At 40.3% G+C, this 24,313-nt stretch overlaps 1 protein-coding gene across 1 annotated transcript in view; it reads left to right on the top strand.

Moving 5' to 3' along the window:
* The window catches only part of nfatc3a (nuclear factor of activated T cells 3a), a 67,521-nt gene that overhangs the window by 2,647 nt on the left and 40,561 nt on the right, over window positions 1-24,313 (top strand). Inside the window, exons 2-3 of the mRNA XM_059349219.1 lie at window positions 15,904-17,086; window positions 23,590-23,752. Of these exons, the coding sequence (XP_059205202.1) occupies window positions 15,904-17,086; window positions 23,590-23,752 (1,346 nt within the window). The remainder of the gene's footprint in view (window positions 1-15,903; window positions 17,087-23,589; window positions 23,753-24,313) is intronic.

Below are 24,313 nucleotides of genomic sequence, written 5' to 3'. Positions count from 1 at the left end.
CATTATTAATACCACATCGGTGTGCAAAATTTTGGAAAAGCTTGAGCATGTTATAAACAAACGGCACCCAAAAAATTAAAGAAGTCCACTGGGGACCAACTACAATCATTAGATCTGCGAAGTCATTTAGTTCGTTATTAATCTTTCCAGGCCTAAAAACGGTAGGAAAAATCCTGAAATTCAAAATTGTTCAGCCCGATTATCCACTGTGACTGTTAATGAGTCATTTGTTTCATGTGCTAGATGACATGTTAAGGACATAATCAAAGGAGGGATATGTAAAATTATCAGGTAGTTTTAATAATGCTTTACACCTCCAGCAGGGAGGAATGTGGAAAAGTAGTGATAAACTAAAACTGTTATAAGCCATGTTCTCTAACATTCAGATTATGTCTTCAGCATTGTGCTTTTCAAATTCAAACAATACACTAGCAGTCATATATTGCTGAGATTGTGCCTCAGACAATACAACAAGGACTTAAAAATAGTCTTTGTCCTGGTGGGTCTGTGATCTCTGGTGGATACCTTGCTAAATGAGATGCCTTGGGTTTGAATCTAGATGAGGATCTTTGCCACGTGACAATGCCCTGTCTTGCCCCCAGGTTAAACTATCCGACTAAGATGAGACAGCCTACCAAAACAGACACACTCATTATTTTTCTTCTATAAGGCTATCCTGGAAACTAATGTCACAGGAGAGAAGAGGGCAATGAAATATATTAAGTAATGCCTGGGTTTTTTAGTTAAATATTAATTTCAGATGATCATAATTAATGTATTAAACAAGTAATCGTATATTCATAAAAACAAAAAACAAAGTTAAGCTCTTGGCAGACGATTGATTGTGAAGTGCAGATATGAAGTTTGTTTAATCGGACATTACTTTTTGGGAAACAAATTGAGAAGCCAAACTGTAAAACTTTGGATGTGCAATCATCACACAGCATCTGTCAGATTCAAATTTTAATCAAGGGTCCTAAAGATACAAGATTTTGCAGACTGAATTACAAGGAATGTGTCTAAAATGATATACAAGATTTTTCAAATTTTTCAGGTTGATGTAGTGTGTAAAAATGGGTTTGATGGCTTTGAGAAGTGAATTGATGGAACAAGCAGGTGTGCAATAAATATGTCATGTCGTTAGAAAGTGAATTTTGTTATTTAATGTCTAAAATAAATGCTTCCAGTTAACAAAGACAAAATAAACGTGTTCTGTTTGGAGGAAAAAAAATCCCCAAGCTGCTTTTAGTTTCCAGCACATTACCAGACATTTGGACATACAAATGGTATCTTCCAAAATTTGCTTTAAGCTTAATGTCTAATGAAGTGCGAATGGCTATGGTTGATATGTGGTATGATTGACAGGAGCAGATTTCACCCTTTTGATAATTCATGTCACTTGAGGCAAAATAATGACTACTGAATGACTGATAATTTGCGCTCATTTCCTAAATGATTGCAGACACTTTAAAAAGATGAAATGTTAACTTTTCCACTTCCTTGGTGGAAACTTGACTAAGATGGCATTGTAGTGAAATGAAAAATATAGTCTGGCTGAGGTGGCCTTGGATCAGCTTCAGAGAGAAGCTGCTGCCGTTTTAGGGTTTTGTTTGTTTATTCATTTAAAATGTGACGTAAAAGATGTCAAAAAAAGTTTTTTAAATAGTATACTTTGTCCATGATAATAAGATATAACAAAGCTGGATTTAAACCCACATGTTGATTGATTAATGGCATATGTACTGGTCTTTGCATCAATGCTAAAATCAGCCTCTTCATTGGCTTCTGTCTTTGGGCCTAAACCACTGGAACATGTGAATTCTTCAGCTGTGTCCTTTTCATGAAACTCTGGGAAAGTAATGACTCCATGAAGGTTTGGCTTGTGCAATCTTAAATCAATTTTTCCTTCGATTAAAAAAAGAAGTTTGATTTGGAGGTGGGACGAGGGGAAAAACTGCAGTTGGAATAAGCATAGGAATAAAAGCACCACTGTGCAAGTGGTTTTAATCTGGTCCGGACTGTATGAGTTGGCCCAAAAGGGGGGCGCCTGTCCAAATTAATAACTGGAGTGTAATACAGGATCACACAGCCAGAGTAACAGGGAGTTGCACACACAAGGATCAAGTCAGGGCTTGTTTTTGTAACAACTTGGAACTTCTACTGTTAATATGTTGCACGTTTTTACTTTATAATAAAAATGAAATATCATCTCCACATCTCTTATAGCAGAAGTTACAATATGTTATGGAAGCTGGTTACTCATGTTAAAATCTCTACATCTTTTCTTTTCATCGTATTCTAGTAAATTTTGGCTTCTTGGACATTTTTACTTCCAGCTCCAGCTGTCGGTTATCTTGTTGTCTTTCTTTGCATATGTGAATGTGATTAAAAAATCATTTTGAAGCTGTCGCACAGTGTAATGCCCTGCCTCCGTCCGCCTTTTTTGTTCAGCTTCTTTGTCACATCGTATAGGTGTCTGTCTTCTTCATTTTCTTGCTCTGTCTGAGTGTTTTCTTGTTGCTCAGGAAACAGCCACCTCTTTGAGTTGAAATATTCTGCTTTTCTATTCAGAGGCCTTGGCCAAGCTTACTGTAAGGTTTTTCCCCTGATTATGTACAGTGCCAGCTGAGTAGAAGAACAAGTCCCTCTGTGAATCAGTGTGTAAGTGGTGAGTGATTGGCTCACTCATCGTTCACTGAAATAAATCTGAGGGAAGGAGAAAAAACAATAAACAACCTTTTTTTAAATTAATGATACAGCTATTTTTTAATTGAGTAAAAGTGATTTTTAAAAGCCACTTTTAGAAATAATTTTTCTTAGTACGGAAATAATGTAAAAAAATGTACGTTGAGGTTTACTCCTAAAATATGTTTTTGTTATTGTTTACATTGATTTGGTGTAGTCTAGGCGATGGTTTCAGATCGTCAACAAAACAGATCACTATCTTGAAACTGGCCAATATTATAAATACAAAAGTGAAAATAACATTTATAGTTTCTTTTTTTAAATAAACATTTTTTTATGGTTTACATTGCATTTTGTAGTATTATCTGTTAAGACTATCAATGAACTAACCCGCTCATCTAGGATTGTCACACTGATACATGAAAGTGCCATGTGGCTGCAGATTTCCATTTCAGCCAAGCAGAAACACACCTGATTCAAATCATTCAATCACCTAAACAGTATTCAGTCCATTGGATTGGATCAAAAACCTATAGCCACATATGGCACTTTCATGGATCAGCTTGACACCCCTAAATTAACCTTATTGCATTATTGATACTTATTACCAGGCCTAAATATCATATTGTAAGTTAATAAGAATGGCTAATGTAATCTGACGACCCATACTCACTGCAATCAAACAGAACTTAATAGACTTGCTGTTTTGAATTGGTGCATTGTAATCTTGAATTGCTACTTTCACCACTTGATATTTTGCTTTCGGGAGCATTTTATGCATATCTGTGAGGGGTTAGGTAAATGTAAGCGTGAGTGTGAGTAGAGAACATATTGATTTGCGTTCGTGGGAGGCTTTGATGGTTTTTCGGCACGCTCTGTGTCACTGCAGCCTGGGTAGTGCGCTGGCAAAATGTTCCTGTGTCGAGGTTAGCAGAGCTGTGGGAGAGGCAGCTCGGCCAAGTGGCGTTCATTTGACGTGGAGTTGGTATAGTTCCATATAAAAACTGACATTAACTTAACCTGGTCTGCTCTGTGGACTGTATGTGTAGACTGAATGCTCTCTGAAAGCTATTTTTCTAAGCAGGCTTGTCCTTGGCGTTTGAGGTCCTGAAGCAAATTGACTAATGTCTCTCCTATGACTTTTTTCATTGTATTGGTAAAATTCTAATTAATGGCATTTTTTGCCTCTAAGGTGTTTGGACAAAGTTATTCTCTGTCCTAGCCTTTGTAGCATTCAATATCCACTTCTTCCTTTCCACATGAAATGTAATTTATGCTACTCAAAGCACTTAAAAAAATAGTTTTAAAAACTAATGGCAACATGTCTTTTTCATAACAAAATCCCAGTCACTCTGGAAAATCCACTGGAGTTATTCCTGCAGTAGAAAGTAAATCCAATGAAAGTGGTTAACCACGAGGCCCTTCAGACCATGTTGAGCCACTGGGACATTGTTAACAGTTGCTGCCGACTTTAATGTCATTTTTTTTTTTCAAACACCATTGCTTGTGCTCCCTGCGTTTTCTTTTTTTAATTCGTCATTTTACGCTGTTGGGGAAAACCACTTAGGCATCTCCTGTAGATTTACATAGGCTGGGGAAACCACGTGCTAAGAAGTATGTAAGTTATGTTTTAAGTAACTTTATGCATAATGGCCGTCAGTCCCACACTTTTTCACTTTGCAGCTTCCAGCTAACTACCATTGTGAAACACACGGCACTGAAAGTGGTGGCATTGTGTGTGTGTGTGTGATGGTTTTGCAGACAGAGGCGTCACACTTGCTTTCATCTATAGTATCAAACGGGTAAGCTTGGTTGTACATACTAATTATAGAACATATTTCCCCTTTACTGTTTTTGATTTTAGTTTCATATATGGAAATAACACAATCCATCTTAAAGTATGTTACAGCGTGTATTTGGGCTTAACCCTTAAAGTACCACTTACTCCTGTCTTTTCTAGTTTCTTGTGCAAAGTGGTTATGTGAGTGGTAGAAATAAGTTAGTGGTGAGACAGGGTTATGCAGGTCATGAGCAGAGGCCTCATTGGGCGTTAGAGATGGTATGAGGCAGGGGGGCAGAAGTGCCCTTTATGGGTGGCAGAGTCGTAGATCCATAGCGGAGGTGTCTGGCTTTCTGCCCAGACATGCCATGTGGGGTTCAGATGGCAGGGTGGAATAAAAGGAGAGGGGGGCACACCACTCTGGCTGCTGCAAGGGGAAAGATGAACAGCATTTTTTGTTTACCTACACCTTTTCCAGACCTATCTCTTTTTCTATTTTCTGCATACATTGACTTTTTTGTTCTTGCTTTTTCTTATCTCAATAACTGAGAGAAGCTTTTGTGGTTTGTCGGTTGCCACCATACCAGCATGCATTGTAGACCTGCCCCCAGGACGGCTGAGGCTTCTTTCCTTTCTCACTGCTTTCTCAGGATGTGAAAGAGACCACCAGTGACATCAGAGAGACTGATCTAGGCTAATGAAATCTCCAGATGCCAGCAGTCACCACAACCACTTAGTGGCTGGTCAGGTTTGACTCTGATAACGTGACATTTCTTGAAGCTTTATAGGGTTGTCTTTGTCATGCTTTGAAATGAAAATATGTCAAGGCACATTTTTATCATAATAAAATGATCAAACTGGGAGCAGCAAGTGGAGAAAGCAATTTTGTCCTTGCCGGTGTTGTTGTCATTGCTCTGCTTCTCTGAACCAAGAGCACGATCCTCGCAGTCCTTGTCGTGGGAAAGACTGAAATTACATCGCTCTCATGGTGGACTATTTTGAGCTCCCAGAGAGAGTGGCAGAGGGCAGGCGGCAGGTTCTAGTGACTCGTTTGTACTTAGTGCAGGAGAACCCCTCTCGTCCCAGCACGTCTGCAGCCTTCAACTTTTTACTGCTCAAGCACTTTGCAATCTTAACGAGGAGAGGAGTGGAAGAATGCTGTGCGCTACATCGCCAGGTGAGTGTGTCGGCACTCCCAGACTCTAGCCAGGTGTGCGTGTGTGTGTGTGTGTGTGTGTGTGTCTGTGTGTGAGTGTGTGTGTGGGTTTGTTTAGACTTATATGTTGAGGGGTGGGAGCCTCCACTCAGACAAGCAGCTGTCATTAGTACAGGCTGTCCTGCAGTCTGTTAGACATTATAATACACCATCCCTAAAAAAAGTAAGGAAAGTTCTTTCTTTTACACACATATGAACAGTTTGGTGGGGGGTCTCAAGTTTAAAGCTTAAATGTGTTCAACTACAATTTCCTGATATTGTTTCATGTTACATGCTCTGTGCTTGACTCCCACTTTGAGAATATGTTACTCTTTTTTTATTTTAATTTTGAAGCTCGTGGATATTAAAAATGTTAGACATTAAGGACATTGATACATATTGAAATGCAAAGGTATAACGAAAGTCACCGCAAATGACTGTCAAAAAGAAAGCGCTACGACAGTGGAGAGTTTAACAAATAGACAAGCTAATGTCTGTAGACTTTGTAGATGTTATAGCTCAGGTTTGAAGGCTTTATGTGTCAGAACAAAAGAGTTTATGGACCTACAGGTTCTAATGCCTCTATGAAAAGGGGTTAGGGTTAGGGTTGTAAAAAGGCAGCAAGGTCAAAGGTCAGACAGTCATGCATGAGGTCCACATGTGGGGCTCTATCACCATGTGGGTGCCCCTTAACCCTACTGAACTGAAGGGGTCCCAGCACCCACTGTGATGAATGAGACGTTTGTTTCCCGGGGCGAGGCATGAGTAACTATGTGTGGCATCTGTCTAGTTTAAATTTAGTGTAACTGAAGCTACCGCTGGCTGCGCTGTATCAACATGTCAGAGGCTGCATTACACCAGAGAGAAAGCTGTTGAACTTCTGCATCTGGTTTCATTTTTTTCTTTTTCTCTCTGGTCCACTTTTACTATGAGGCATGGCTTGCTACACAGGGATTAGGAACTTTTGAAGCCGTTTTTATTTTAGGCAACCCCTTAATGCCTTATTTCAGTCAGGCTAATGCGTGGTATTGGCACCTCTACCCCATGCAGTTTTTCTTGTCCCAATCCCGTTATGTGTTCACTAACAGGCGTGACACATTCTAAAATGAGTTATTAAGAAACAGTAATTGTTGCAGGAATATTTAGATTGGATACTTGAGAAAATATTGAAATAAAGTAACTTCAGTCATGTAATGCATCAGTTAGCCAATAGTGATGAATGCCAGACTGTCATTGGCAACAATTTTGAAAAATTGTCAACCAATATGCCAATATGGTTGTTCAATATGTGCCAATATGAAAAAAATATGAAAAAATAGGCCTAATTATTGGTATCAGCAGTGGCCCCTCCAAAAGACAATATTGGTTGGACTCGACAAACAACATCGCAAACAAATTTGCAAATTAATTCAACTGACATAGAACCAGATAACAAGGAACAAAAAAACAAAAGGAAGTACCTGGAATCTTTGAGCAGGATGGATAATTAGACTACAAAACATGTACAATTTATAACCTCAATAAGTGACACATCAAGTTCACTAGTTCAAAGTAGCACATCCCACAGCACAGCACAGGTCTAGACAAGAGCTAGAGGTCAAAGCAACACAAGCAGGCAAGTTGGGATCATATGAATGTCCTTCAAAGGACGGGTTATTCATACAGCGTACTGTTCTGGTTAAATTAGTGTATAGTTTAGTCCATAAATCAGCGTAATAGATGATCTTAAATCTCACCTATTTATGTTTAATTACTCAAAATATAAAGTGACTAAAAAAACATATTTTCAGTTTCGGCAAACAAAACCTAATGCCTGGTTGGCAGCCTGGAAACTACTTTTAAAAGTTAGGGATGAGCCCTGGTTAGATTTGGTGATTGTGGTGAGTGATGGTACACATTTCAGTTAGGCCCCATGTGTCTGAATGGAGAATTCTACATGGGTTACAATTGGAATGCAGACCATGTGGACTTTGACAGCTGGGTAAAAGGGCACACCAATTGTGGATAGGGGTTTTGCCAATATGAACTGCTGATCACTTCATACACATGATGCTCAAGAGAGTAAAACATGAATTAAGCCTCTGTGGCAAAACTATTCTAGTTATCTTGTTAAACATGTATGAACTTGTAGAGCTGTGAAAAGGATAGACAGGACTTTTCATACTTTAGGCATAGTGTTTTTTCTTGACATATTCCACTTCCTTTATGTTTTTGGAGGGGAAATGCCGTCTTCCTGTCTTTTCCTTGATTATTTCCTGTTAGTTTTTTTCTGTTGTTTTGTGTCGGTCTGATTACAAGCTTGATAAAGAGTATCCAGACTGTTTTGAGGCTCTCCCTCAAGCAGAGCAGATCCAAGACACTGCATTTCTTTTTAAGACCCTAACATATTTTCATAATCCATTCCATTGTCGCACAAGCAACACACATTATAAGAAGTGGTTCTGCTGGTACAGTTGTTTTATTCATCTGTGTTTAGGTGGGTTTAGGCCAAGAGGTCGGGGTGGCTGTTGTTGACATGTGGAGATAAGAAAGGTGTTCATAGGTACATATATAACTGTCTGTTCTATATTATTTCAATAACTAACATTACATTGTTGATGCTTGGATATTCCAGGAACATAGTATATACAGTATATAGTATAATAATCTTTATGATTTGTTATGAAGTCAGTTGGAGGATATTGGTTGACACACTTGTGCATTTGTCAGTGGTGTGTATATACTGTAGGCTCACTACTAAGACCCACAGTGTGTAAATGTCAACTCTTTTCTCTCACTGCTCTGGCTTTCTCTCTCACACACACTGTCTCTCTCGCTCTCTTACTTTCTCTCTCACTCATAAAGGAACACAAAAGCTCTGTTTCCCTGTCTGTCCCTCTCTCTCTCTCTGTCTCTCTCTCTTTCTCTCCCCCCGGCTGACTTTTTCAGGCACATGCACAGTCAGCCCTGACAGATTGTTTAAATGTCACCCCTGCTAGCAGTAGCCTCTGATGTTATCTGCTCTGGGTTATTGCAGGCCATCAGGCAGCTTGTGTTCGCCTTGGAGGCCAATTTTCTAATGCACTGTAACTCTCCTCTTCTCCACTGAAAACCAATACATACGTGAACCATCTGACATATTGTTTGTTTACATGCACACAAGAAACCAGGTTACTGGGAGAAGCCACTTTGAGGGTGGAGTTGCAGCATGTATTTGATGCACTGGAATAACCTGATTACCCATAAACCTGTGTTCACTTGCGACTGGTCAGTAACCAGATGTCTCCCCTACCCCTACCTACACACTTTTTAACTGAGGTTTTAGTCAGATTAAGTAAAACCAGGTTTCATCAACTTTATGGAGAGTTTTGTTGCCATCAGTGATATTGATCTCTATAAAAAATATGTGTGTTATAATATGTGGTTCCTTGTGGGACATATAATCCAAAGACGCATGAAGTTTCAGTTAGTTGACATTTTGCTATTTGACTTCATAGGCCCTATGTGACGGACATGGCCTGCATTATTTGATGTGGTATTTGTCAGTAAGTGACAGTAAGTGCTGTAAAGCTGAGAATTTTCTCCAGCCTAGTGATTCAAAGTCAGCGTTCCGATGAATAACTAGTCATTGCTCTCACAAGTATAATTCATGGGACGTTGTTTCTCAGCTTTAAGTCCTGCCCCATCTTATAGAGAATTGGGGGTGAGGGGCAGTGGATTTTTAGGGGGAGATAGCGGGTCAACAGCAAATGCCACACAGAGGTTGTGCACATCATTTAAGCTGGGAACCTGAAGATTAATTTGAGATGCAGCAATGTGTGTCAAGTTGTTCTTGTCATACATCTGTAAATAAAATCAATCAATCAACCATTAACCCCATCTCTGAAAAGCTATCATGATGGTGGATTCCTTAGATTTTTTTTTAAAGATATTTTTTGGCCATTTTTATTGATAGGACAGAGTGAAGGGGAAGACTTTCGGGAAAGGGCTCCGAGTCGGATTCGAACCCGGGCCGCCCGCTTACGAGGACAATGCCTCTATGGTACGCGCTCTACCAGGTGTGCCACCGGGAACACCTCAATTCCTTGGATCTTGTAGTCTCATATGATACCAAGATCTTCTCTGTAGCCTTTGCACTGAGTCCACTTCAGCCTCTAAAAGGAAAAATATTGCCTAAACAGTCCCACTCAAAATGCTGAGGGGTTTATCACACTACATTCATTTGGTGTCTGAAATATATTTCTCTTAAGGCATGTTACTTGATCATATCTGTTATTCATTTTATGTTTTTTATTTTCTTATACTTCTCCTGTTTCATTTTTCAATTTTTACTACTACAGTTTGTAAATTACTTTTATAAATGCCTTTTTTTAAATAAGATATATTAGTTCAATGAAAATATAATGATTTACCGCTACTGAGATCTTTTTCAGAATACCAAATTAATGTACTCTAAAGGCAATTAGTGATGTGTTTGAAAGAGATCTTCGTGCATTGGCATTTAGTTCAGGTGGTTACTTGGCACTCTGTTTATCCCATAATGTTATCTCGGCATGAGATTGTTAATTAGGAGCTTAATTTAGCTGCCGGCATATGTTAACATTGGCTTAGGCTGCCATTGTTAAGCCTCTGCTGGCTGGTGAGTCTGCTGTGACGGCACAGGAAGGCTTTTTGATGTAACCCTAACATAACATTACAGGATAAGACAGTAACACGACTCTACAGATGTCAGATTGAACTGAGACCCATTTCTCAGGATTCTACTGTATACATGAACTATATATGTAACTCATAACTCTAGAGAAATCAAGCCTGTCTTTTACTTCTGTACAGTTTTATTTCTGTCTTGCTCACTCTCAATGAATTTTATACACAGACCCAACCACCTACACCTACAGGGATCATCAGTAGGTTTGGCACAAATCCAGTCAGCAAGGTTTAGAGCCACAGGTATAGGCCAACCCTTACAATACGTGTGTGCATGTGCGTCACAGACTCTCTCTTTAGAAATGTAGGCAACGAGCCAGCCGCAGAGTTCTTGGAAAACCCAGAGGGAAGGAATTAAATTTGCTTTTGTGAGCTCTGCTGGGAATCACTGCAAATATCTTTATCAACCAAAATATTTAAAAAAATGCTGGTTGCTGACTCAGTTTTAAGTACCACAACAGTGCTATCATTTCATTACCTATTGTTACCTTGCATAATAATGAACTAAAATGACTTCCACAAAGTGAGCTTTACAGATTGTAAGTTTCAAAGAAAAAGTAGAAAACGTTGGATCAGTGCATCTCTCAGGTTGACAAACATATTTGTCAAATTCTTTGCAGTGCCGCATATAAACTTTAGTCTACAAATGACAGCAGCATGAAAATGACATAGTCTGCCGTTATACCATGTGGATTTGATTAAACTTAGGGGCCTGTGATTGAAATGACATAAGCCCATTTAACACAATCAATTACATTTATTCCCACTCACAAAAAGCATCTAAAATTGGCTTTGACAATTTAACTGAACTCAAGGTTTTTGAATGAAAAACAATGAATTCTTCTTAAAGCTAGACTATAAAGTTGGAATTTAAAATAATGGCATGTCTTTGAGAGGACGATATGTAATGATACTTTCACTTGAATCGATATATGGCTACAGATCAATGTACCTTTACGCCCCTAGAGGTATACCGTTTACCCCATCCGGCTCATCATCCATGGCGTGGTGGCACACTTTTGCTCTGGTCTGCTGGTCAGCAGCTCTTGAGGAGGGCTGAAAGAGGAGACTGCTTAACACAAAGCCTTCAGTACTGGGGATGTAAGCAGAGCCTGTTCTAATCAACCTGGTTGCCCACCACAAAGGGAACCCTGGCTAAGGTTACCCTCTAGCTCTAGCACCACATGGTGTTGGGGCCAGTTCGTAACCTAAGACAGTACTATGTGTTGGGGTGTGTGCAGATACATGTATGCACAGACACTCACAAATGTACACTCACATATACCCATACAGTAAGTGCAAAAAGACACAGGAAGGCACAGAGACACAACCACAGGCACACAGGAACATACACAGTCATACACCTCCCACACTTTAAACCCATACCCATATACACAGGTAAACAGAAAGATCGTGGGCGCACCAGCAGAAACCTGTCGCAGCAATGAGCTTGTCATCTTCTCTGGGAGAGACAAATCCTTCCCTCCCTCAGTAGTACACTGGGCTTTCTCAGAATGTGGGCCTGTGTGTCACTGCCGGTCACAGGACCCTGACACACTTTGGTTGCAGTGAGAGTAGAAGGAGGAGGGAGGAACAAAGTCTCTACGGATTATCCCCTCAGCGAGAATCCCCAGGCAGTGTGACGGTCAGCCAGAGGCCTGTTGAGCTTTGTGACAAGGAGCCAAAGTGGGTGCCACCATCACCAGTGGGTCAGGCTGTTCCCTGTGGTTTCCGTGAGAGCACAACAGACTCGGTGGTGTGTCACAAACATCCACAAAGACGCTTCACTGAAACATCCCAGTGAGGTGGAGCTATTATTATCTTAGGTACAGCAAAGCCTCTTACAGATCTTTATTTAACGGGATTGGCTGTCTGATGTATGGACACTTGAGGAGTGTGTGACGCACCTGGCTTTCAGTAACAGTGAAGGGGTTTTGCAACCAAGGCCATTGATGAATCAACAATACCACTACTTCCTCTCCTCTCCTCTCCTCTCCTCTCCTCTCCTCTCCTCTCCTCTCCTCTCCTCTCCTCTCCTCTCCTCTCCTCTCCTCTCCTTACCCCCATGTCCTAAGGTTACTGGTGTTTGACTCTGACCAGGGGGTTTTCCCACCACCCAGCCTTTCCTCACACTGGACGGTTTTAGATGGCAGGCTAATCTTATCTCAGGGCAAGAAGAGGGCTGTGGGCCAGGTAACATAGCTGTCCCCTGTCTGACCTCATCTGTGCAACACTGCTACTAACCTCTCTTCACCATGTGTTATGAGACTTAATGAAATGTAAAAGTAGAAAACTAAATAGATTTTTGTGGCATCTCACCTGTCATTTGTCACCAGTGAGCATGAGGCCACTATAGAACAGATAGAGAGCAAACTGTGCCTTCTTCCCTGTAGTTCCACTTAACATGTTGTTCTATGTGACCACATTTTATAGCACATTCCATAGATTACCTGAGAAAGCAAATGAAACTTTGCATTTTATTTTGCCTTTCATAAAGAAGTTCTAAATGGAGCACTGACTGATTTGTTGCCAGCCGATGAATGAGTGAATCCACAATTTAACTAGTGTTAGTTCATGAAGGACTCATGGTATCAGCCAGGTGCTTTGCTAGACTTGACGCCCTGTGTAAAGTTTATATTCATAACAAAACATATTAATTTATTTTTGCCAAGACACAAACTGTGACTTTTTAGTCTTATCGTTTATATATGTTTTTTAGAATATCCAACTGCCATAAAGAAACTTACCTCAACACAATGCACAAATTAAACCAAATCAAGTATAGTATCAAAAACACAGTCCTGATTTACCATCATGAAATTGCAGGATAAATTTCTCTACAACCTATCTTCAGTTGGCACTTACAGTTAGTGTGTAATTAGCACCTAGTTTACTAAGGCAGTAGCTCATTACTGAGTCAGCACCTGGCACTGCCCTGCTCTGAATTATCTGTATTAAATGTTTTTGTTGTGATTTAACCAAGCTAAAACTAGCTTGTCAAGTTGTGTTTTTAGCCAAACAGCAAACTGGCAAATTTAGGAAACCCTTTTTTTTTTTTTTTTTTAGCAAATAAAAATTTATTTCAGTACATTGTAAAGCACCTATATATTCTTAAAAGATAGGATCGATTTAATAATGCAGGGATATTTATGCTTTCTTAAATGTGGCTAGCATAAGAGCTTTTAGAAGAAAGAATTAATGCAATGTGTCTGTGTAAATCACTGTCATTCTTTGGCAAATTCTATTTCTTTTTATGAGTTTATAGAGGCAAGAGGAGGGACACTCATGGAATAATCTGCTGTACCTTCAGTTAGGAGCAGTTAGGACAATATAACCTCAAAAGAATCTCATGTCACTTTGAAGTTATAGGTGATGTTTCTGTTTTCTGTGAACCTGGTATGTTGTTAACTGCAGTGTAGTTAATAGGAAGAGGTTGTGTGTTTCTGTCTTTACTGGTGCAAGCTCTTTCTATGTGCTTTCCTTCTCCCTTCCTCTGTTCTCTTCATGTTATTTCCCAATTCAGACTATCATAGTTTTTTTTCTTCTTCTCGCAGCCTCTTTCTCTTCCTCTTGACTCTGTTGTCCTTCTCTTGCTCCCCGTCAGTCAGTCAGATGCTGTCGTCAGAGGATCCACTGCTGGGTCTTGTGACAGGCAGACAGGGCCAGTGCGAATCCGAGCAGCTATAAATAAAGAGCTCGCTGCTACTGCCTCTGTTGCTGCTGTTGGATAGAGAGGATAAGAAGGCAGAAACCAAAATTATTTTTCCTTTTTTTGTTACAGACCTCTTCGAAACCACATTTAATATCTGATTAAACAAAGCTGTTAAATGACCCGTATGTGGTTATCATTTAATTCAGAGGAACTAAAATAACTTACTACCAAGTTAGGGCCTATTTATTTGTGCAGTTAAACAAATATTTTCGTTTTTTAATATAAAAAATATACAGTTAGGAATATGAGGAAGTGTAATGATTTCACAACCTCATCCTGTACAAGCTACACTGTGGTTTTAGCAATGCTAAATGTTTAATAAATGCTCAGTGGCCTATATTTTTGTCCCAGTTATTTTCCCTTTTTTTTTTAGGTATACTAATCATTTATTTTAAATGGGTTTTAAATGGCCAAACAAACTAAGGACATGATAGGTATGCTGATGCTACATGATGCTTGGTTTGTTGTACTTTTTAAGTTTACTTTTATGTATTGTGGGTTGTGGGTTGTGTTTCTGTTAAGTTTTGTTGCAAAAGTGGTGGTGCAAAAGTAAACAATGTTTTTAAAAGTTCTTCTCTACTTAATATAATATACAATACATACAACTTAACTGTCAGTGTGAAAATCTGCGTGAGAAGAAGTTTTTGGACAAATTTCAGTTTTAAATTTAAAACTTTGGCCTCCTAATGTGTTTGTAATGTGAAAATGTCTCTGCAAAGCGAAGTTTTCACATGTGAAGCCCTGGGAGGGGCGTTACTCCCAATGGGAGCAGCAGTGCATATCCACTGAAAGTTTATCAATAACCTCTAACAGAATAGTGCCAATGCGGACAGTGGGCTCTTGTCTGTTTGTTTGTGTGTGGGTGTGTGTGTGTGTTTGTGTGTGTACTCACTGCCTGTGCCGGATGACCTTTGGTATAAATAGCCTGCCGGCGCTAGCTGTGATGACAGCCGACAGCACGCACCGTTGTGTGAATTTGTTTCCTGAGTAGTGCTGTTCATCGGTTATCCCTCTTGGAACAATGCCTGTGTGACTGCCTGCTACCCAGCAACACTCTGGCCTCTAATTTCCTGAATCTGGACTCAATTGCAAGCGCAAACTCAAGGTCCAAAGCATATAGGTCTTTGACCAAATAATTTTATGCAATTTTGCAAACCAGAGACTTAAGGCCTAATCTTGGTCAGGAGGAAAATATTTTTTAGCAGGAGGAATGCAGTATCCGCAGGTTGACAATGAAATCTTCTCCTCTTAACCCTTTTAAAAGCACATTTGATAGGCCTGGAGGAAAGTCCAGACCACTTCTCTGTTCTGCTTTAAGAGTCCCAAGGCAGAAATATACAGAAACCCGAACGGTACTATATAACTCCTTAAATATTCTTTCAGTATCTTCACTGTGTTTGAGTTGGCAGTTTGGCCTCATAATCATTGTTTTGTCTTGGATCTGGCATGCTGGATTGAAGAGCCAATAGAAGCTCTGATCTGAGATGAAAATTATGCCATTATTTGTCTTACAGTTTTTATTCCTGTCTGCTATACTTGTGATGGATCTTGACTTTGGTTAGGGTGATTAAAAGGTGGCTAGGCTGCAAAATATGCCTGCTAATGCTTTTGTCTGATCTGCTTAAAAACACAACCTCAGCTGTGACACTACACTCTTTATGTGCTTGAGGAGCTGTGACACGGTAAACAATTCTCTGTATTGCTCTGGATATTTCAGGAGTAATTTCTTTTGTGCTTTTTTTATTAATACAATGACGTCAAACAATATTAACATTAAGGAAAAAACAAGTAAAAATGTTCTCTACAATGCCGTAGCTTAATTTTCTCTTTCTTTTCCTCTCCTAGATCTGGAGCCTGATGACAACACGTCGTTCTACATCCTAAATGTGGGCCAGCCCCAGTCTATGGTCACCAACCACCAGTCTATAGGCCTGCCTCGTCATGGCATGCAGTCCCACTCCCATGTCATCAGCACTTCCCCACGCCTTCACTCACACAAACCAGGATCTGAGCCTCCGAGCTATGAGGCACAAGACTCCAAGTATGGCACCTCCCCCCTGCTGCCCTCTGCTCCTGTGGAGGCACCAAAGGCCTTTGAGTGCCCCAGTATCCAGATCACCTCCATCTCCCCCAGCTGCCAGCAGGAGATGGATGCCAATGAGGAGGGTCTGAGAGCCAATGGCCCTGATAGGGACTACCACGGGGAGAGGCCCCTATCCAGAGATCACCTGTATTTGCCCCTGGACCACTCTTATCGGGACTCTTCGCTCAGCCCTAGTCCATGCAGCAGCCTCTCCTCTAGGAGCTGGTTCTCTGATGCCTCTTCCTGTGAATCATTCTCACACGTCTATGACGATGTTGACTCAGAGCTAAATGAAGCGGCTGCCCGGTTCACACTGGGCTCCCCGCTTACTTCCCCAGGCTGTGCCTCCCCTCAAACCAGTGGTGTTGTTTTGGAGGAGCAGCCCAACTGGCAGCACCACCACCCTGCATTTGTGCAACACTCCCACTCCATCAGCCTGTCACCCCGACAGTCCCCCTGTCACTCGCCACGCACCAGTGTCACTGATGAAAACTGGCTTAGCCCGCGGCCACCTTCCCGGCCTTCCTCGCGTCCCACCTCGCCCTGTGGGAAGAGGCGCCACTCTAGCGCCGACATCTGCTACCCCGGCTCATTGTCTCCTCATCACTCACCCACACCCACGCCAGGACCTTCACCTAGGGGCAGCGTAACAGAGGACACCTGGGTTGGCAGTCCCTCTGTAGGCATGTCACCCTTCCAGTGCTGCCCATCTGAGGCAGACATCCCATCCAAGACAAGGAAGACCTCACAGGACAGAACGGCTATGCAGACTGGGAAAGGGGAGCTGGGTCTAGATGACCAAGGGAATATGTCTCCTAATCTAGACTCTCCTTCAGACGAGGCCCTGCACAGCCTGAAGAAGGATGGGCCTGGGGAACAGTTCCTCTCTGTGCCCTCTCACTTCTCATGGAATAAACCCAAACCCGGTCATACACCTATATTCAGGTAAATTTGCTGATGTTGAGAAGAATAAGCAGAAAAAATGGAAGATTTTACTCTAATTACTATCTTTTCTTAAATTCAGCTCCATCACTCGAATGCAGTTATCCTTTTTAAGCACATGATTGATGCAGATGTAAAAGACTCAGTGGGAGAGGAAGTGGCTGGATTTTTTAAAACATTTTTTTGTTTTTTCAAATGTCAGCAACGACTTTCTCAACTGGTTGAAAGAACTTTCTGTTGCAATCAATTTACTTCTACTTCCTGTTTATATTTGAGAAAGACTTGGTGACAGTTGTGACTGCAGTATTAGTGTGGAATAGATACTTATTGGATTATATGCTTAATGTGTTTTTAACTTATACCATATAGTGAAAACAGAAGGTGGTGAGGCGATGACGGCCTCTTTATCAGTATTTTTGTGAATTATTAATGAAATCATTGGTTGGTAAAGACAACAAATGTTGCCAATCAAAGCAATTAGTAGGTCAGGGCTAAACAATAGACCTCAGTGGTGAATGTTTTTATTGAGTGTTGTGAAGTGTCATAAAGATTGGAAAACCTTTTTGATCTAGGAGAGAAGTGTAAACATTGCAATGCAGTAAATCAGTGTCAATCTGTTGATGGAACGATGCAGATCAATGTTCAGTAACGGAGGAACTTTGAGTTTTGTACCAGCAGTATAAATCTGATTTAGTTGCATCACAGAGTAATACAAGTTTATTAGTTTGTGGAGGGGAACACAGGGACACACACTGCACCGACAAACACATAGGCACAATCTCAATCTCCACATTAAAGAGTGATGGGTGCAATCAGAAACTCATAATGGAGTTTTTTAAGAGAGGAGTCTGCTGTCTGTTCTCCAATGTGTGCAGCAGATGAAGGCATGGCCTTGTTTGTGTGCACTGGCCCCTAGCACTGTAAATCAGCACAGGGCACATATGGCAAGGGGGCCACCACACACACACACACACATATGCACAAACGTGTGCATAGACATAACACAAATGCTTGCTCTCATAGACCTAACACTCTCCAGACAATAACAGGGTAACAGGGTCAGCTCTGAGATGACTCACCATTTGCATCCTTGCCCTGTTGGTGAAATATTCTAAGGCCATGGCTAAGACCTACAAGTATTTCCTTACATTTGTCCCTATTAAAGTTACTGTAGCATTGATAATAATAATAATAATAATAATAATAATCTGCTGGAGAGGGGGCTGCACGGACAGGGACAGGAACAGACTTAACAAACTGATTAGAAGAGCGAGCTCTGTCCTGAACTGTCCACTGGACTCCATAGAGGAGGTGGGTGAGTAAGTCGTATATAGTATGTTCTATATTGTTAGATGTTTCTATTAGATTGTTTATTTTTTTATCTTTATCTAAAAGGGAAATTATTTTGTGTGCAATTGTTGTGGTTGGCTGTAACAAAGAAATTGATAATAATAATAATAATAATAATAATAACTTTACTTTTTCCAAAAATGTGCATTACAAAGTGCCTCAGAACAAAGAAAACAAGCTCAAGGGCAACAGTTTTAAATACAAAGAAAACATCTACAAGATAAATGCTTTTATAAAAGAAGCCATAAAAGAACAGATAAAATAATTAATAAAACAATTAAAATCATTCAGAAAAAGCCAATCAGAAAAAAAAGAGAGATGATAATTGAGATATCATTTAAAAGTGGGCAGTGGAAGTTGTAGTCCTAGTTCCTCAGGTAAGCTATTCCAAAGGGTTGGAGCCCTAACAGAAAATATCCTGTCACCCTAGTCTTCAGTCTTGACTGGGGAATAGTCAACAGGGCTTATCAGAGCACCTCAGGCCAAGGGCTGGTTGTGCATTGCTCATGTCTGTCATGAAATAGATGCTTGTTGAGTTGCCAGTGCGTGTATGCATAGGCATTTGTGTGTTAGTGGTGTTTTGAACAGATGGCCCAGGTGGAATGGGTGGGAGTGGGTGGTGTGTTCAGACACTCGTCGTGCCTTACTCTCTGAGCTGTCTATACAATAAGATATTAATGGCACTCTCTCATGAGTTGGCTGCCAAAAGCTTTATTTAAACGAAAGGCCAGTATTTCTCTGTGGCAAAACAAGTAAGTGCAGTTCCAGTCAGTAACCAGAGAATGAAGAATAGGCTAAAATCTGGATCAGGAAAGCCTATTGGTCGGGGCTCAGGGAACAGGACCTTGACAAATCTAGTTTGGTCCAGGACCACACCTGAGCATGGATGCCTAATGCTTGGATGCTACGCAGGGCAGGTCTTGCCAAGAAAAACAGTAGGATTCATAGTAACACCTTCATCATTGGAATGAGTGACAGATATATTAGAGTTTTACTAATTTGCTATTTTGTGCTATTTTGAGTGTATCTTAAAAGCAAGAGTGACAGAGAGAGAAAAAAATGTACAGATAATGAAATAAAGCCTCAATGCAATATAGTTTATTCAGTGAACTGTGCTGAAGCAACGGCTTGGATGCAGGATTTTTTTTCTCAATGCAAAGCAGAACTATTTATTTGTTAGGCATGTACACTGAATTGATTTGAATAACTTTCTTGTACTTGAAGAGTGCACTGTTCAGCTGTATTTTATAGGGAAATAGAAATATCTGACCGGTACTTGGTATTGGCTGATACTCAATATTAAATTACTCGTTTTGGGATTGGGGGCGAAAAAACTTGATTTGAACACCCCTACCTTAAATATATTTGGGTCTCACATTCATGCCACATGTGTAGATGTAAGATGACCTAATTAATTGGATGGAAAGGATGCTGGTGGGACGATGGAGACTATAGAGAAGACTAGCTGGGTTGTGGGACTGTGATTGCACTGTGAGCCCCTAAACCATGGCTTAGACATTTGAGAAAGGTTATGCTGTGTCAGGACATAGGCCACTGCTTCTGCTCTGGTCCGTCACAAAGCTCATATTTCCTCTGTCCTCCTCTTCTCCTGTTACCGTAGCAGCCATGCAAAGCCACATTTCCTGGGTAGTTATGTCATGGCTGCCGGGAGGAAAACATAAGGGTGAGGATGCATGTATTACACTGTGTTAGATCTTAGTGCTGCTGTCAGGTGAAAACCTTGTTTGAAAATCAAAAAGATGAATTAAGCTCAGCTACTTGTTGACTATTCAGACACTAAAATAGACACTCAGAGTTACTCATACTTAACTACTTGGGATGATTGTGCCTGTAATCTTATGTGATTTGCTCAACCTCGCCAGTTAGTCTATATGTAACAAGATGCAACCTAAAAGAGGATTTAGGTGACATGTCATATGTGGTAGAAGAATCTGTAAAATGTAGCTTGGTTAGATTTGGAACCACAAGGTTGCATTTAGCTGCTTAAAACTTCCACAAAAATGTCAGACACATGCCTTTTAATTCCAAAATGCAGTCTTTCCTTTGGATTCGAAGCCAGTCTGTAAGACAGTTTATGAAGTGAAATGGCTCCACTGAAAGCCTGACTCACATGTCTTTAATTCAGGCTGATCAGATTGGTCTGCACGTAGCCAGCACTTGACAGGCGTTTAGAAAGGGAAGAATTAAGAGAGTCAGCCATGCTGGCTAAAACTTTACAAACTTTCCCTTAAGAGTTATTTGTACTGTCAAAGATCTATCATGCATTTTAGGCTCAGTGCATTTGCATGCAAGGAGCCTGTTCCATCTTGGACAGAGCCAAATAAAAGCTTATGCCACCGTGTGACAGGGTGCACAAAGAGCCTACAGTGGCCAACACTGTGGTGGAGATCAGTGTGTAGCATAGGGTGTCTGCCTCTTGGCCCATGATACAGCATGTACTCGCAGCTGACTTCAATTCACTGACTCAGGCCTAACATGCACAGCCATAGACAGAGACACACATGCATGGACACACACAGTTTAATTTATGATCGTGTATACTGCTGTGCTAAAAACATTCCCTCACACTATAACCAGACAAAACACCTGGATGACCCATATAGTATTGCTTGTGCTGCCCTACACTAGTAGTCTTGGATAATGAATAATTGATATATATTGTGTGACAAAGGTTTACATTGTTGCTTTTACTACAATTAAAGAACCTCATCAACTTAAACATATGTTCTTCATTAGCTTAGTACATATATTAGAGAGTAGAATAAAAACGTAGATTTACAAAAGAAAAAGCAAGTAAAAAAGAAAATAAATAAACCAAGAATGGAGTGATTACACAATACCTGAAGCAATGTGGTATGATTACATTCAAAGTTAATGCAAAGATGTGAGTATGGTTTTGACGATACTAGAATGATTTGATACCAATACCCAGGAACATATTCAATACTCAATACCATTTTCTAAACCTCGGGGAAAAGTGACAAAAAATGAATGCACCTTTAGTGGCAGTCATCCAGACACAGTTTCTGGCAGTGAAGTTCACAAAGCTGTGTGCACCTCCAGGTGATGTTATGAATCCAGACACAGAAATTGATTTTCCGATGCATCTGCGACATATCAGCTGGCAGATATTATCGGCCCATATTGGCCAATCAAAGGGATACTTTTATCGGTGTATATGTTGTCCGATATGTGCTGTTATGAAAACTTTTTTTACACTACATGTAATGCAGAAAATGTGGCTTGGCGTGATTTAGAAATGGTGTTGCCTATTAAATGTCAGCAATTGACTGAAACTGAACAGTAATTGACAGATGAAATAGCAGTGTTGTTTACGCCTGTGTGTCTCACTTTAATTGCACGAATAAACAAAAATATCAAACCATGGTCAAACATGAGAGTAATGCAAGGCAAAAAATTAACTTTGTATCTGGTATGAACACCAGCCAAGTAAACCATTAATCTTAAGAAAACTAGTTAAGACTAGATAAACCATCTACTTTAGATTTGTTTTAGTAACACTTGAAGATATAAAGATTTGGACCAGATTATCTCATATTTTAAAGGAGATGTGGCACTATACTCCCAAATCATTATTTTTAGTGGACTAATACAATTAAATCAATTATAATCTACTACAATAGATACAACAGCATTTGGAAAAGGTTGCAGCTTGGTTGATGCTATTGGTTGACGCCTGTGTTTACGAAATGTTTTGGGGATAAACTGATCCAATGCACTCAGATGGAGAGACGCAGTTTTACTGTGGAGAAGGCCATTGAGTGTTTTATTTTCGAGTGCAGCTGTTCAAATATGATTGTGGCCTACACAGATAAAAAAAAAAAGGCAGTGAGGAAAAACACACAATGCCAGCCCCTGTGGTACACTACACATAAAATATACACTTGTACAGTACACACACACACACACACACATAGTAATTTACTCACCGTCTGACACACACTCATCCTACCACCCCTTTCACTGACCCACACAGAAGACTCACAAAGAAAACTCCCCTCAGAAAATGATTCAACCTTAACGTCTTAACCTGACCTATTACAAGTGTTATGTTTAAGAACAGGATTAATGCATGTGGGCATTCCAGTGATTCACTGTCTGGTGGGGCTAAGTACACTGCATGTTATACCCCCATTTAACACCCATTGTGTTGTCTCAGACCATGAAAGGGGAATACCCCTCTGTCAGCTTTTGGTTATTTTTCAGACCGGTTTAAGATAGTCATCAGCCAGAAAGAGAGACTGTCTTGCTTGACCCTACTGTGCTGTTAATGACTTAACATCTGCGCAGAACGTTTGGTAATATGGAAAATATGAAGGTGTTAGTACACAAGCATATTGAGGGAAATTCTTACTGCCAAGGCTGATAACATTCTGTTTCTCCATAATTGATAAGACAGTCAGTCTTAAAGCTGGAGTAGGATGTTTTTTTTCCCTTCATCATTTGGCAAAAATCCCATAATAACCTTTAAGCATATTGTTATTAGACAAAAAAAGAGTACACTGCACCTCCTCTCAGCTCTGTTCTCAGGCTTTAGAAATTCTAGCCTGTGATGAGAGACTTTGGCCAGTCACAGGTCCTTTCAGCAATAGGGTGTTGCTATTGGCTGATGGTAAAAGTCTGATTTAATTCACAGAAGTCCTGCAGAAATAGTTGCTATTCTGGCATTGGCAACAACTGCCTTTACTGCAAAATAGGATTGGTCCAAACACCGGACTTGACGAGTATACTGGATTTTAGCACAAGATTGAAAGTAATAAAGAAAGAAAACAGGACGGTAATTCTCATACAGAAAAGGTAGATTGGCATGATGAAAATGGATAACTTGTACTCGTATAGGTTACTGTATGAAGCAATTGCATATGCCTGGTGGAAGGGGCCTTAGACACAGAGGGTAGAGCTGCAGGAGAAGGGCTGTATTTTCCAAATTATTTTTCAGAAAACTGCCTACCGCAGCTTCATGGCAGTTTGTACATATTACTACAACCACAAACTTTTTCACTTTGTGTTTTCAATTAATCTTTTACACATAATGTCATAATGTTTTATACCAAAGCTCTAATCTACTCTTCCTCTTTGTGTTTGTGTTTGTATACTTGGTATTCTTTCCTCAGAACCTCCTCACTGCCTCCTCTAGACTGGCCACTGCCAAGCCAGTTTGGCCAGTATGACCTGAAGATAGAGGTGCAACCCAAAGCCCACCACAGAGCGCACTATGAGACCGAGGGCAGCCGAGGAGCCATCAAAGCAGCGTCCGGTGGCCACCCAATTGTCAAGGTAACATATTTGTGCACGTTCACCACACACTTGCTGCTGCACAGACAAAAACTTCCACCGCTTTGTAGTTTAAGTCTGAAACTGTAAAGGCTATTACCCAAATGCTAATAAGCTTAGCAGTGAAAAACATCTGTCCTGACATCTTATGAATAAAAATGACCAAAATCTCTTTTACAGAACATTAACTTTGGTTTTCCGCTCCATTAAACAAAATACAAGCACTGATGTCTCTACCATACTGAGGATTAGATTTCCCTGTGAGGTCACGACTGATTTACTGTCTGTGTTAACATGATGCTGGCCATGCATTAGTTAAGTGAGACCCTGTGCACTGAGCACTTCTCAGCCAACTCCCACTGCATTAAGCACACAGCCCTAAAGTCTATTCTTTTATCCCTCAGTGATGAAATCAAACATGAAGAGAAGTAAGCTGAAATGAGCGTATATAGTAAGACTTATGCTACATCGTATTGGACCATAAACAAGTAATTATTAAGCCTTATAGCTGGCTGTTATGAATGAACATTACATTTAGGGTTTCTTTTACCGTATTTGCATGTG

The sequence above is a fragment of the Centropristis striata genome, chromosome 2 (genome assembly GCF_030273125.1).
Source record: "Centropristis striata isolate RG_2023a ecotype Rhode Island chromosome 2, C.striata_1.0, whole genome shotgun sequence".
In the NCBI taxonomy this organism is placed as follows: domain Eukaryota; kingdom Metazoa; phylum Chordata; class Actinopteri; order Perciformes; family Serranidae; genus Centropristis; species Centropristis striata.
The sequence above is the reverse complement of the archived record's forward strand: the minus strand, read 5'-3'. Positions and strand labels throughout refer to the sequence as shown.